The sequence below is a fragment of the Astatotilapia calliptera genome, chromosome 7 (genome assembly GCF_900246225.1).
Source record: "Astatotilapia calliptera chromosome 7, fAstCal1.2, whole genome shotgun sequence".
Taxonomy (NCBI): domain Eukaryota; kingdom Metazoa; phylum Chordata; class Actinopteri; order Cichliformes; family Cichlidae; genus Astatotilapia; species Astatotilapia calliptera.
Window position 1 is genome coordinate 57,389,146 of NC_039308.1, and position 13,869 is coordinate 57,403,014.

The 13,869-nt window shown below is 41.3% G+C and overlaps 2 protein-coding genes and 1 long non-coding RNA gene across 5 annotated transcripts in view; 2 read left to right on the forward strand and 1 right to left on the reverse strand.

Annotated features, from left to right (window-relative positions):
* The first annotated feature begins 724 nt into the window (after positions 1–724).
* On the forward strand, positions 725–8,797 carry syt1b (synaptotagmin Ib). Its single transcript, XM_026176040.1, has 9 exons — positions 725–927; positions 2,136–2,294; positions 6,262–6,443; positions 6,790–6,903; positions 7,047–7,214; positions 7,321–7,488; positions 7,692–7,809; positions 8,146–8,279; positions 8,362–8,797. Exons 2-9 carry the CDS (start codon positions 2,159–2,161, stop codon positions 8,566–8,568), a joined length of 1,227 nt encoding a protein of 408 aa, XP_026031825.1. The 5' UTR covers positions 725–927; positions 2,136–2,158; the 3' UTR covers positions 8,569–8,797.
* Positions 5,921–7,390, reverse strand: LOC113026846 (uncharacterized). The gene is made up of 3 exons (XR_003272960.1): positions 7,330–7,390; positions 6,760–6,792; positions 5,921–6,344 (listed from the first exon to the last, which is right to left on the reverse strand). It is a non-coding gene; the product is annotated as an uncharacterized LOC113026846 (long non-coding RNA).
* A 3,405-nt stretch (positions 8,798–12,202) lies between the features above and the next one.
* The window catches only part of otogl (otogelin-like), a 28,547-nt gene continuing 26,880 nt past the window's right edge, over positions 12,203–13,869 (forward strand). For all 3 annotated transcript variants that reach the window (XM_026176037.1, XM_026176039.1, XM_026176038.1), the window contains exons 1-5: positions 12,203–12,286; positions 12,593–12,635; positions 12,972–13,017; positions 13,281–13,359; positions 13,463–13,555. In XM_026176037.1, the coding sequence (XP_026031822.1) occupies positions 12,214–12,286; positions 12,593–12,635; positions 12,972–13,017; positions 13,281–13,359; positions 13,463–13,555 (334 nt within the window). In that variant the 5' untranslated portion in view covers positions 12,203–12,213. The remainder of the gene's footprint in view (positions 12,287–12,592; positions 12,636–12,971; positions 13,018–13,280; positions 13,360–13,462; positions 13,556–13,869) is intronic.

The following is a 13,869-nucleotide window of genomic DNA, read 5'->3' on the forward strand; positions in this document are numbered from 1 at the left end:
TGATTAATTCACTTAAAGCATTTAAAACAGTTTGTAGTGACCAAATAAAATACAGTGCTACTATTTTCTACATGTCACAAACAGCAACTTACATTGATCTCCATGTTTCCCAGCCCATCCCCCAAACCCTCTCTTTTCCCTCTGTCTCATCCCTCCTTCTGTACAGTATCTCTAGGTCCTCAAGGTGAATGAGGCGGAGCAGGAACCTGATCTCAGTGTTGCTGCAGAAACCACATCCTAAGTTTCTAAATCAGGCAACATCATCCATAGATAGTATGAGACAGTTCTGCAGCTACTGCCAGATGTACAGATGCGCGCATGCACACAAACACGCACGCATATCGAGCCGTCCACGCTGAATGTAAATGTCCTCTATTGCTGAAGTCTCAGTATGCTAACGAGCTGTTAAAATGCCATGTCACTACACTAATGAATATACATCAGTGGCCTGGTGAGGGTGACCTGCGGGGATGGGACAGAGGTCACAAGAGGTGGGGTGGCAGAAATCAGGACCAGTGCTCCCATGAGACCTGAATGCACAGAACAAATTCACCAGAACACACACACACACACACACACACACACACACACACACACACACACACACACACACACACACACACACACACACACACACAGAGGGAAGCAACACAAGATGACTGAGCTGCCATTTCACCTATACCCACCCCACCCTTTCTCTCGCGCTCGCTCCTGATCCAGCTCTCGCACACCTGCACTGTTCTTCTTTATGTCTAAGAACGCACAAGACACAAAAACAAAAGGACAACGGCCAGCGTGGTGGTCCTTACCTCACCGTTCTCATCTGCGTCTCGTGTTCTGTCATCTTTTATCTTCCTCCTGCATTTTTGTGTAAGGAAAAGAATTGCCCGCAAGTCCGAATATTGCTGCTGGGACGCTTTAATACAGGTATGTCTCTATTTTCTATTAATTTCAAATGTTGTTTCATCAGTTGAAATGTCTTTTTCTGTCCTGACTGTGGTGAACCTAAATATTAACTATGTGAAGACTCATGAATACACAATGGTAAATATTTATTATATTGTCTACTGGATACAGTCTTGGTCATTTAATAATATGTAAAATCATAACTAGCAAAGGGAACTTCCTCTGAAGGAACAAACCTTTGGAGGTTGATATATATGCTAAGCTGTATATTGTCTAAACATTTAGGTGAATTTGACACCTTTTATACATATTGTTACATATTACATATTACCTTCTGTTTTGGAATAGAGTCATACATGTTGATTAAGTGTCTTGCATCAAATTAGCTCTTTTTTCTAAATGTTGTAGAATCTGTCATAGGACATGGACAGCTGAACATTTTATCATGTATTTTGAGCAATGCTGTTTAGAATACACGATAATATCACCAGTGTCAGAGCTCTGTAATATTGTAGATATAGTGTTTGGAAGAACTCCTGATTCCTTTGGGTATCCCTTTAATTCTGCTTGCTCCTGCAACTCTTAGTAACAGTGGTGTATCTTTTCAGACAAAATTGGTGTATGATCCTGAAAATGCAGACATAAAATGAGATCAGTATCTGTGTGTGATCCCATCTGCTGATTCAGCCTCAGATACTCAATCCTCGCGATGTCTGCAGAATAGAATATAACGTACCAAAACAGTTTTGCATTTGGGAGCCAACTTTTGGCAAATTAACTTCCCCTCACTTAGTTTGTTTGCCTTTGTTAAACATCACCTTGGCACATGATTTTCACCTTTGGCAGCTCATTGTGGAACAGCAGAGGTCCACGCATGACGCTTCAACCTCCCACCTCACCAAACACCTCCATGTCAGCAGTTTGGCAGAAAGAGAGAGAGAGAGAGAGCAGCTTTCACATCCTGTTTTCAAGTGTTTTTGCCAGGCCAGCAGAAACAAGAGAAGTCATTTCTCACTGATGGTACAGCATCTATAAGCACATTACTGCTATCTGATCAATAACAAATATGGAAACTCTCCTTTGTGTGTATCCGTGTTGATATTGCTTGTTTGGATGGTTCTACGGAAAGTTTGCAACAGTCTTCTATTTTATGGAAGTATAATGTTCGCTTTATTGCACGTGCTGTGATGTTTTTAGGGCTGAGCAATCTTTTTTCTTCATCTCACCAGTTTCTGTCGTCACTCTTCTAATAATGACTGGGAACCGCCGAGTTGAACCAAGCACCTCAGCTACCCCTACCCATCTGCCAAATGCAACTACCACGCCAGACCAAAAATCTGGAGGCCACAGTCTTAATAAGTTCATGAGTGAACTTCACAGCATCCACAGTGAGTTTGAGAAATGACTTAATGATAAAATGTATGAATTAACATTTGTAACCAGGAAAATTAGGAAAAAGGATTATAAAAATTATGAATGTGAGCAAGTTACATTTTTTTCTAGCTGCTACGGGGATTTGGTAAAGTATATGAAGAAATTAAGAAACTTGTGCACTATTAAGAAATTTGAACATCTCACATTTCCTATTAGTATTATCGGTGTTTTCCCAGTCAGCTGGAGGACTGGGATCGGATAGCTGCAATGATTCAGTCAGATATTATCCCCTAACAGCAAACAGTAATGCAAGTGATATAATTTCAATAAATATTTTTGAAGGCCAAAGCACAGAACAACATCTAAAATGCCATATTTGACACATTTGCTTTTATGGAGCAAATATCCCACATTAAACATATAGACATATTTTAAATGATATAGATTTAATTTTAAAATACCCTCCCTGGTAGTAGTGCATTACAAGTTTGTGTGACAATCATAGTTGGAAATCATTCTTTTTATCAGAATCAGAATGGGTTTATTGCCAGATGTTGAGGTTTACAACATTAGGAAATTGCTGCGGTGCTTCAGTGCAGACAATAAGAATTAAAGTGCTATGTAGAAAGAAAGATATATGCATGAGATATACATGAGATATATACATGAGAATAAGAATTATGAGTGCTACGTAGAAAGATATATACATGAGTGCAGGTGGTGATCAGTGCCAAACATATATACATGAGAATAAGAATTATGAGTGCTACGTAGAAAGATATATACATGAGTGCAGGTGGTGATCAGTGCCAGACATGAAATGATGCAGTGACACAGCGTAGGGTCATGTGTTAGTGGCGGGGACAGTCATGTGGTTATTGTTCATGTGTCCAACAGCAGAGGGGAAGAAACTGTTCTTGTGGCGAGAGGTTCTGGTGCGAATGGACCGGAGCCTCCTGCCTGAGGGGAGCAGGTCAAACAGACTGTGTCCAGGGTGAGAAGGGTCAGCTGAGATCCGGGCTGCACGCCGCAGAGTCCTGGAGGTGTACAGGTCCTGCAAAGATGGGAGTCTGCAGCCAATCACCTTCTCAGCAGAGCGCACAACACGCTGCAGTCTCTGTTTGTCCCTGATAGTGGCTCCAGCGTACCACACGGTGATGGAGGAGGTGAGGATGGACTCGATGATTGCAGTGTAGAATTGCATCATCGTCCGTGTTGGCAGGTTGAATTTCTTCAGCTGCCTCAGGAAGTACATCCTCTGCTGGGCTTTCTTGATGACGGAGGTGATGGTGGGCTCCCACTTCAGGTCCTGGGTGATGGTGGTACCCAGGAAGCGGAATGAGTCCACAGAGGTGATGGGGGTGTCAGTCAGGATGATGGGGGGGAGTGGGGCTGTGTGCTTCCTGAAGTCCACAATAATCTCCACTGTCTTCTGGGCATTCAGCACCAGGTTGTTGTGGCTGCACCAAGACACCAGACGTTCAACCTCCCTCCTGTAGGCAGACTCATCCCCGTCAGAGATGAGCCCAATGACGGTGGTGTCATCTGCGAACTTGATTAGCTTGACAGACTGGTGGGTGGAGGTGCAGCAGTTGGTGTACAGGGAGAAGAGCAGAGGAGAAAGAACACAGCCCTGAGGGGAGCCGGTGCTGATGGTCCGGGAGTCCGAGACATTCTTCCCCAGCCTCACGTGCTGCTTCCTGTCCGTCAGGAAGTCAGTGATCCACCGGCAGATGGGATCAGGCACATTCATCTGGGAAAGCTTGCCTCGGAGATGGTCTGGAAGGATGGTGTTGAAGGCAGAGCTGAAGTCCACAAACAGGATCCTGGCGTAGGTTCCTGGGGAGTCCAGATGCTGCAGGATGAAGTGTAGGGCCATGTTGATGGCGTCGTCTACAGACCTGTTGGCTCTATATGCAAACTGCAGGAGGTCCAGGAGGGGGGCCGTGAGGGTCTTGAGATGGGAGAGAACTAGGCGCTCAAATGACTTCATGACCACAGATGTCAGAGCCACGGGTCTGTAGTCATTTAGTCCAGTGATCCTAGGTTTCTTGGGGACAGGGATTATGGTGGAGGACTTGAAGCAGGCAGGCACATGACATGCCTGCAGTGAGGAGTTGAAGATGCCAGAAAACACTGGGGCCAGCTCGTTTGCACAGTGTCTGAGGGTGGCAGGAGACACACCGTCTGGGCCGGGAGCTTTCCGAGCATTCAGACTCCTAAACTGCTTCCTCACATCTGCTTCATGAATATGAAGAGTTGTGGTCGGAGGAGGTGGTGTGAAATCCTCTTTTGTGTGGGGTGAGGGGGCGGGTGTTGCAGGTGAACAGTTTGAAGGTGGTGATGGCTCTATGGAGGGGGGAGAGGTGGGGGAATGAGTGTCCAAAGTGCCTCTATTGTTGGGGTCGTTGGAGGTGTGAAGGCTGCCTGATGGCTCGTCAAAACGACAGTAGAAGTCGTTAAGGGTGTTGGCTAAGAGCAAGTCGTCAGTGGAGTGGGGGGTTTTAGACTTGTAGTTTGTAATATTCCTAAAACCTTTCCACACAGAGGCCGAGTCATTCTCTGAGATCTGCTGCTGCATCTTCTCAGAGTGCTGATGTTTGGCAATGTCCACTTCCTTAGTGAACCTGTACTTGGCCTCTCTGTAGCAGTCCCTGTCTCCGCTTCTGAACGCCTTACTCTTTTCCAGCCACAGCTTTTTGAGTTTAGGGGTAAACCAGGGTTTGTCATTGTTATAACTCACCCTGGTGCGTGATGGCACAATGCTGTCCTCACAGAAGTGGATATAGGAGGTGACAGTGTCCGTAAACTCGTCCAAGCTGTTAGAAGCGGCCTTATATTTTTGTTGTTGTACTTCAGATTAAGTAAGTCAAATGTATTTATATAGCACTGTTTACAGATATATGTTGCATTATGCTACAACAATTAAGAGACAATACCAATAGACAACAACATTAAAACAGAATAAAAACTTAAAAAGAAGAAGAATGTCAACTGAACGCCCAATTTAACAGTATTCTTTTCAAAAAAAGATTTCACAGAGATAAACTGTTCCAGAGCCTTGGTGCCACAGACTGAAAGACTCTGCCCCCCCTATTCTTCAGTCTTGTATGAGGGACAAATAATAGATTTTGAGATATGTAGTCTGGAGCTTTTCCATTTAGTGCTCTGTAGGGAAGTGTGAGAATTTTAAAACAAATTCTAAAATCAACTGGGAGCCAATGTAAAGAGGATAAAACAAGGGTGATGTAAGATCACTTGCCAGAGTGCATTAGGAGTCTAGCTGCAGCGTTTTGTATTGCTTGGAGGCGTGACAGAAATGATTGATCTAAGCCAGTAAATAAGGCATTAGAATAATGTAGGCGCAATGACACAAACACATGAACAATTTTCTCTAGTTCAGAGAAGATTATAGCTTGCAATTTAGAAATGTTCCTTAAATGAAAGAAACTAACTTGAGTTATACATGCGTACCGCTTGGACAGCCATATGCATGCACATTTTTTGGAAAATTTAAAATTGCATGCCAAATGACAAAAATGTAATCTTGGAGATGGTGATGTCCCTTGAAACGACACTTCAGAACAAGCACTTGAACTATGCTGTGATAATACCATGACATGACAGATGACAACACCTTGCAATATGTTTTAATCTGGATTAACATAACTCCAAATTATGGTCTAAAATTTCCATGGATTGTGCCCTCATAGATAACACTGTAGAGCTGTACAGTTGATTTACAATAAATGCAAAATTCCATAAAGACTTGAATTATCAGCTATTCAACAAATAATACAGGAACATTAGGGTTCATTGCACTATTTCCCAGTGTTCACTTTATGTACTCTTAATTCAGACAATGTAGAAATTTGTTTTATTTCATTTTGCCTTAAAACGATTTTAAGAGAAAACAACAAGAACTAAATTTTTTGTCAAACATTTATGTATGATTAATCTCTGTGCTTTGTGGATTTGCAGTGCCATCATGGGCTGTCGCTGCCCTTTGTATTGTGAGCCTGTGTATGGTGCTGTCCTGCGCTGTGTGCGTATGGAAGAAGTTCCTAAAAAAGGGGGACAAGGGCAAAGAAAAGGACAAGAAAAAGGGGAAAGAGAAGAGTAAGGGAGGTTGTGACACTGAAATGGATGGAGGTTACAATGAGGTAAGCTGTAAAAACACACAGTCTGTCTCCCCCCCCTCTCCCGCCTGCAGACGCATTGTCCTTGCAATGTATCACAGTCCTGACATCCGGGTCATCCAGGACTACTAAAACTGTCAGTGTGTGTTCAGACATATGGATGTTTTGTACTCCTTCATGTTGTAATAAGAGTTGAACTATGGTGTGAGATAACTTGTTCTGGACTTTAATCAAAGCTGTGTGTCACACATTGCTCATGTATCATCTATTTCTGTGTCTGGTTGTGTGAGGGTACACAACATACAGAAGGAACATCCTCACAAGTTGTAGCACAGATTACCTGATGTGATGCATGTCTGTCTGCATGCAGTCCCTGAAAGATGAATGTGACAAAGAAACAGAGCTGTCAGATAACGAGCCCGAGGAAGACGAGAAGCTGGGCAGACTACATTTCACATTAGACTACAATTTCACAGATAATACGGTGAGTCCCAGCTATTCACTATGATGCGTTTTGCCCACCATCTGCCAGCTCTCAAAATGTCACATTTGAATACTTTTCTTCTCCCTGTCAATTAGCCAGAGTCTCTTTTCTCCCCCTTACATTCCCCTGTTATCATGTTCCAGCTGGTGGTAGGCATCTTGCAGGCTGCAGAGCTACCTGCGATGGATGTGGGAGGAAGTTCTGACCCTTACGTTAAACTCTATCTGCTACCAGACAAAAAGAAAAAGTTTGAAACCAAAGTTCATAGAAAGACCTTAGAACCCAACTTCAATGAGACTTTCACATTTAAGGTAAATTGTAATACACCAACATAAATAAAGGTCATTTCCCCTGACTAGCAGCTCTGTTAATATATGTGCAAAATGACTGCCTTTAATCATGTTCTCTGCTCTGCAGGTACCATACACTGAGCTGGGCGGGAAGAGCCTTGTGATGACTGTGTATGACTTTGACCGTTTCTCAAAACATGATGCTATTGGAGCTGTGAAGATACCCATGAGCAGTGTGGACTTCAGCCAGTCTCTGCAAGAGTGGAGGGACCTGCAGAAGGCAGAGAAGGAGGAGGTAGGAGAATATTATGACAGGGGGAGGGTGAAGAAGGGAGGAGCACAGAAGATGAATGCGTTTAGCTTTTTAAATACTACACAAAGCATTTCAGTCTTAGGAACTCCAGCTTCTTTTACTAATTAATAATTTATGCATTAAAATTTATTAAACATTCATCGAATGTGATACTCTTCTTTTTCACTACTCCTTGTGTGTATTAGAGTGAACGGCTTGGAGACATATGTTTGTCCTTGAGGTATGTCCCTACGGCAGGGAAGCTGACAGTGGTGATTTTGGAGGCCAAAAATCTGAAGAAAATGGATGTGGGTGGATTATCAGGTGAGTTAAGCAGCAAAAACTTTGAAATCATCTCAGATTTAAAGCCTTTGGCAATAATCTTTTTGACCTTTTTTTAGTACTGATAATTTTCATGATTCAGTGCAAACCAATTAATACAAAATCTAAACATCTAAACATATGTCTCTCTGTGTAATTGATGATTTCACCAGGTGCTCTCTTCAAACTCCAGATTTGGTAGTGCTGGCTCAGTTTTGGTCTTCTAAATGCCTTCAAAAAGAGGACAATTGATGTTGTGCTTCATTGATGGAGTTACTGCATCCATGCCAGGCCGTTGGTCTGCTCTGTGACATAAAAACTCCCTGTTCTCATTTCCAGACCCATATGTGAAGATCCACTTAATGCAGAATGGGAAAAGACTCAAGAAAAAGAAAACAACAATTAAGAAAAACACTTTGAACCCTTACTACAATGAATCCTTCAGCTTTGAAGTACCTTGTGAACAGATAGAGGTACACATTTTTAATTGCAAATACAAGCACACAAATACAATAATCAGCACTGATATTTGTGCATCTGTATTTTCATTTGTAGAAGGTGCAGGTAGCAGTGACCGTGCTCGACTATGACAAGATTGGGAAGAACGACGCTATTGGGAAGGTGTTGCTGGGCGGGAACAGCACTGGAACTGAGCAACGCCATTGGTCAGACATGCTGGCCAACCCCCGGCGGCCAATAGCCCAGTGGCATAGCCTTCAACCAGAAGATGAAGTCAATGCACTAATTTCCAACAAGAAATGAAAGCCTGGAGGGATATAAAACTCAGCATTTACCTCAAATACTTCTAATTTTTGTTCCTTTAGAATGTTAAGCAGCTTAACTGACTAATTCTACTCAATGATAACTTGCTTTAGCCATGACAATATCCAAGTCTTTAAAACAGGCTGCAAGCTTTTCATTCCCTCCTCCTGCTTCTGCCTTATCAAAGATGCATCACTATGTACAGTGTTATTAAAGCAAATTACATTTTTTTACTTGTAAGTGTCATCTGTTCTATGATGTCCACCAAGAAAATTACACTTACGCAATAGACAAGCCAAAGGGCTGAAAATAGGCACTTGTATGGCTGCTATTAAGTGCCTGATTCATTCTTTTGAAATTCATTTAGGTACGTTAAATTTCTATTGTATTCCACTGTAACATTTTACAAGAAAAATAATATCATTAAAGGTTAATATAGTGCACTGTGACTGAGGAGCCAAGAAAGAGAAGCCAAGATAATTTCTAGGCGGCACTTACAGACTTGTTCCTTTGCTCTAGCCAAAGTGGAGAGTGGGAACAGGCCCAAATCTCAACAGGAATATTTTATTTTTCCTGTCTTGACAGAATTTGAAAATAGGAATTTGTCACATTTGCCTTTCTTGTTTTGCCACAAAAGTAAACCATGGGCATTTCTAACAGGGACTAGTGATGAACACAGACTTTGTATAGCCATGCAGAATGCTAAAAGAAACTAAAGCAAATAAATTGTTTTAAGCTCGTAATTGCATAAGCCACAAAGTGGCAATTTCTGCAAAATAACACAAAAAAACCCCACTTCACTCTTTAATGACAGGACTTTATTTCTAAATTTTAACCGGTGGGAAACAGTATTTGTTAATCCTAATTGTGCATAAAATTGCATTAAACCATGACCCATCCTTTCTCATTTTGGGGATATAGGTGTACACACATTTTTTTTTCTTTGATTAAAAAATATATCTGTGAAGTGCAGATGGCCGCACGATATAGTGTAAAGTAATAATGTGCACATAGTGAGCGCTGTAGTGTTTTGTCCTCATGTACACATAGACAGACAAATAGGAATTCCATGAAAAAATTATGGAGGAAGTTCATTTTCATTGAGGAACAACAAGGGTGCATTATTATAAGTGTAGATAATAGCTATCCTAATATATGCAGCTTTAATTATTTTAATAAACTGGTCCTTTAAACAGCTCAGAGGGAAAGGCCTCTGTGTATGCTACAAAGCCTAAAGCCCCACAGAAAAATAATATTTTTTCTCAAATAATTAATTCATTGCCATGCTGCATTTTGCTGTGTTTAGAGAGGTACCATACCATAATCGCTACTGCAGTTACTGACTTTAGGTGGGAAAGCTCAGGACAACCTCACAACAAATCTATTTTTGGTTTCAGTTTTTAGGGATCTGACTTTAAAAGTAATAATAAAAAAAAATGTTCAGATTGCTTTGATAAGACTGCTTCTGTATAACAAAAGATTCAAGTGTAAAACTCTGAGTTCGACATCTCAGCTGCCTGAGGAGACCCTGACTTATCCTGTCTATGCAGAACTAACTGGATAATTAAGTTTTAGCATGTGCAAAACCCACAGGATGTTACCTGAAATTAATAAAACATTTAGTGTGTTATCAGTTCTGTTCCCTGTAGGAGATTTACACTAATGTTTGGTGATTTCATAGCTGTAATGAGTGATTTTGCAGCCAGTGCATTAAGAGCAAGTTTTGTTTGGATTCTGTAAGGCTATAGCTTATGAAGCAGTCCATCCAGTGCTAGTGGTGTGGCAGAGAGACCTGTAAGTGTGCCAGCGAAGCAAAACTTTCTATCCTGTCCCCAGCAGGGCTCCATCACTGCTGAATCCCCTCCTTCTAAATCCTTTCTCTCCTCATTTAACAGTCCTTTGGGGCTGCTACAACATGCATCAGCATGAAAAAAGCTGAAGTGTATTAAATTATTGTGAGAGATCCCATCTGGAGGTGCTGAGACTTGCGACGTCCTCCTTTTTGTCCTCACACTAACTCTGTAAACTGCAGATGTCGCTGTAGAGGCATTTTGATCAGAACTTAAAATCATGGACAGGCCTACCTTTGGCATTTTTCATGGAGTCAACTATGTAATGGTGACATGATATGTTTTTTTTTTTACAGGCAGCAAGCAACAAAGTGCTGAAAGATACAATTTAAAATAGGTTATTTGCTTAATTGTCTGCTATGTGTACAAACAACAATGGTCCATCCCATGTTAATGACTTAATAATATTTTTTTTCTTGAATGATTCACAGGTCCATGTTGAGAATGGAACAATGGCGCAGATTATGACTGTCACCCCACAGCAAGGCAGGCTGGGACTTTTTGTTTACATGTTCTGCTCTGGCTCCATCTGGGTCTTTATAGCTTCCTTCCACAGTCCAAAAACATGCATACTTACTAAATGTAGTAAAAAGATCACAGCTGACACCAGATGACACTGGCGAAGTGTGGTGGCAAGTGCTGTGCAATAACATAGCTTTGTCTGTGTTAAGTGTAGGTTGAAATAAAGTTAACGTGAAAGCACAGATTCTTTGTTATGTGTAGCAAGAGAAAGTTATTCCTGCACTAATAGTCCAGTAAGCAGTGCAGTAATATACACCAGTATTTACTGGTGTAACATCTTCCGGTGTGGCTGAATTAAAACAATTCCTCAAACAAGAGTGGAACAACACTTCTCAAAGTGATAAGAAAGACTCATTGCCAGTTACTGCAAACACCTGATTGCAATCCTTGCTGCCAAGGGTGGCACAACCAGTTGTTAGGTTTAAGGGGCAATTTATGCCTGTTAATAAATCAAATTATAATTTTTAAAAACTGCATTTAGCATTTAATTAGGTTATCTTTGTCTAATTTGTCTAATTGAAATTAGTTCAAATATCTTAAACATGCAAGAAACAAAAGAAAATGTTTTTTTTTATTTGTTTGTATTTATGTATTCATTTTATTATTATTATTATTATTTATTTTATTTTTTTTGCTTTGCTACCTTTACATATGGTAGCTTTAATGATTTTCACACATCTTTGCATCAGTGTTCGTATTCTTTTTTAGCTAGCTAACATACTTTTCTGTTAGCTAATGGACTAAGTTTACTTCAGGGCTGTCTTCCAGAAGGGCTTTTACTCCTGTTGTTTTCTTTTTCAAATATATGTTTGTTGTTTTTATGGTTTGTTTTGGCTAATAATGTCTATATAACCAACTTTTGTGAACTGGACTCTTAATTCGAAGCTCTCTAGTTCATTTCCCCCCTGCTTGTTTCTCTGTTTGTGTCTCTGACAAGGGTCCCACCCCACAAGTGATTTTACGGTACATTCAGGTGAAAACCTCTGTTATGGAGGGGCAGCTTTGTAGGCTCACACGGTGGCAAACGGTCAAGCCAACGTCAGCCTGCTGGCTGAAGATGCAGTGATAGAGAGCAAAGCAACAGGCTTACCTGCGCAACAGGTGTAGGCTACTCGTCAGCTGGTCAGGGGGGGGGGGGGCTGTCTCCACCAGGTACGTTTTAGAGGTACAACCAGGCATCGTACCGGCTCAACAAACACCCTGAACTCTTTCCTCTCGGGACAGTTGAGATGCACCGTTAACGTTTCGGCGAGACTTCCTTTCGGACTCTGAGATGAACTTAAAGTGGACAGTGAAACGATTTCTTCTTATGTCGTTTTCAGTCTCCCACTTGCTGTTACTTGAGGGTAAGTCAGACACATCCAGACTTCTGTAGATGTTAATATTATTGATATTATATGATGTATTACAAGTATGAGACAATATTTACATAAATAAGCCACAAAATCCTTGAGGTCTTACAAGTTATTTTCGACTCATCTCTCCTTTCTTTTATCAGTATTAGCACTGACAGATGGTAATACAATTTTACAACTGTCTGCTTAACACGATGTACACTTTGAGATGTATTTTGATTTTACACCTATAAGATACCTTTGACTGAGATGAGTAAGGCAGAAACCTTAATGCTGATTTTATAACTTTGCATTTAGGAGTTCAGAGTCGACTTTCAGTGGCAGAAGGAAGACCACAGAGGTAAATAAAAGAAAGAATACTAAACATGTTGCTGTCTACTAATAATATTAATACAGTATTAATACATTAGATGATACAAATGAAAAGTCATTTTTTTCATATGTCATTCTTACACATTGCTCTAGGGTGAACATGATAAATGCATTTACACTTCCTGTATGGTGTATATGACAGAGACAGTGTATGAGAGTGTGTGTCTGTGTGTGCCTGCACATGTGCGTGTGAGAGTTCAGTACAGAGAGGTTTCAAGTCTAAATTCAAGTGGTGTAAAGTGCACTTAAGTCTCCCCTCTGACTGTTTCTTCCCACTAATGTGCATGTTTGTGTGTGTGTGCAGAAGAGCTAATGCACTCCGGAGGAAACGGGATCTCCTCGGGGAGGAGGTTTGTACACTACACCTAAGAGAACCAGAGGAGGTCAGGGCACCCACATGCGCACAACACCCTAAGCGGCACAAAGCTGTCTTTGTAGAGAATGAGACACACTCACTAACTTGTACACTTTCTCCCACTCAACTTGACGCAACTGTTATCTTACAGGAGCAGTTAGAGCAGTGGTACAGAAACATCAGTGTCAGCGATATTGTTAAAGCTTAAGAGTTATTTAAGGAACTACTCTTAGCATCTGTTGTTTACTCTTTTCCAAGACGTACAGACCATTGCTGTCAGAGGGTACTCTGTCACGCAGTATTTTGCACAACTACACAGCCAGAGATTCCTCTTCAGGTAAATACTCCGCCTGTGAAGTGATTCCAAATGCATTCACGGAAACTTAACACTCTTTACCTGGGCAGGCTGGAATGATTACCCTTGATTTTGTCTTTCCCAGAATACTGCGGCTGCCTCAATGGCGGCTGGTGTCAGGAAGGTGGGGTGTGTGACTGTGCCCAGTTCCAGGCATTGGGAGACCGCTGCCAGATCAGTGAGTAATCCACCCATCTACATGTCTTCCTTCAGATTTGTCTTATAACCACACATTTTTGGTATGCAATAAACCAGCTGGCTAGCATCTTTGGTAACAATATCCTTTTTTAATAACATAACATAGTCAGTCTTCAAGAATTTGTGAATGTGCTCCACAATCATTCAACAAATGTTAATTAGCTGTACACACTCCAGCATTAATTATCAGATTTTCCCAGATCTCTTTCTCTCTGTCTCTCCTTTGTTGATACAAATCCACCAACCTCCATCTCTACTAAAACCACCCACCCATACACACACACGCACACAAAG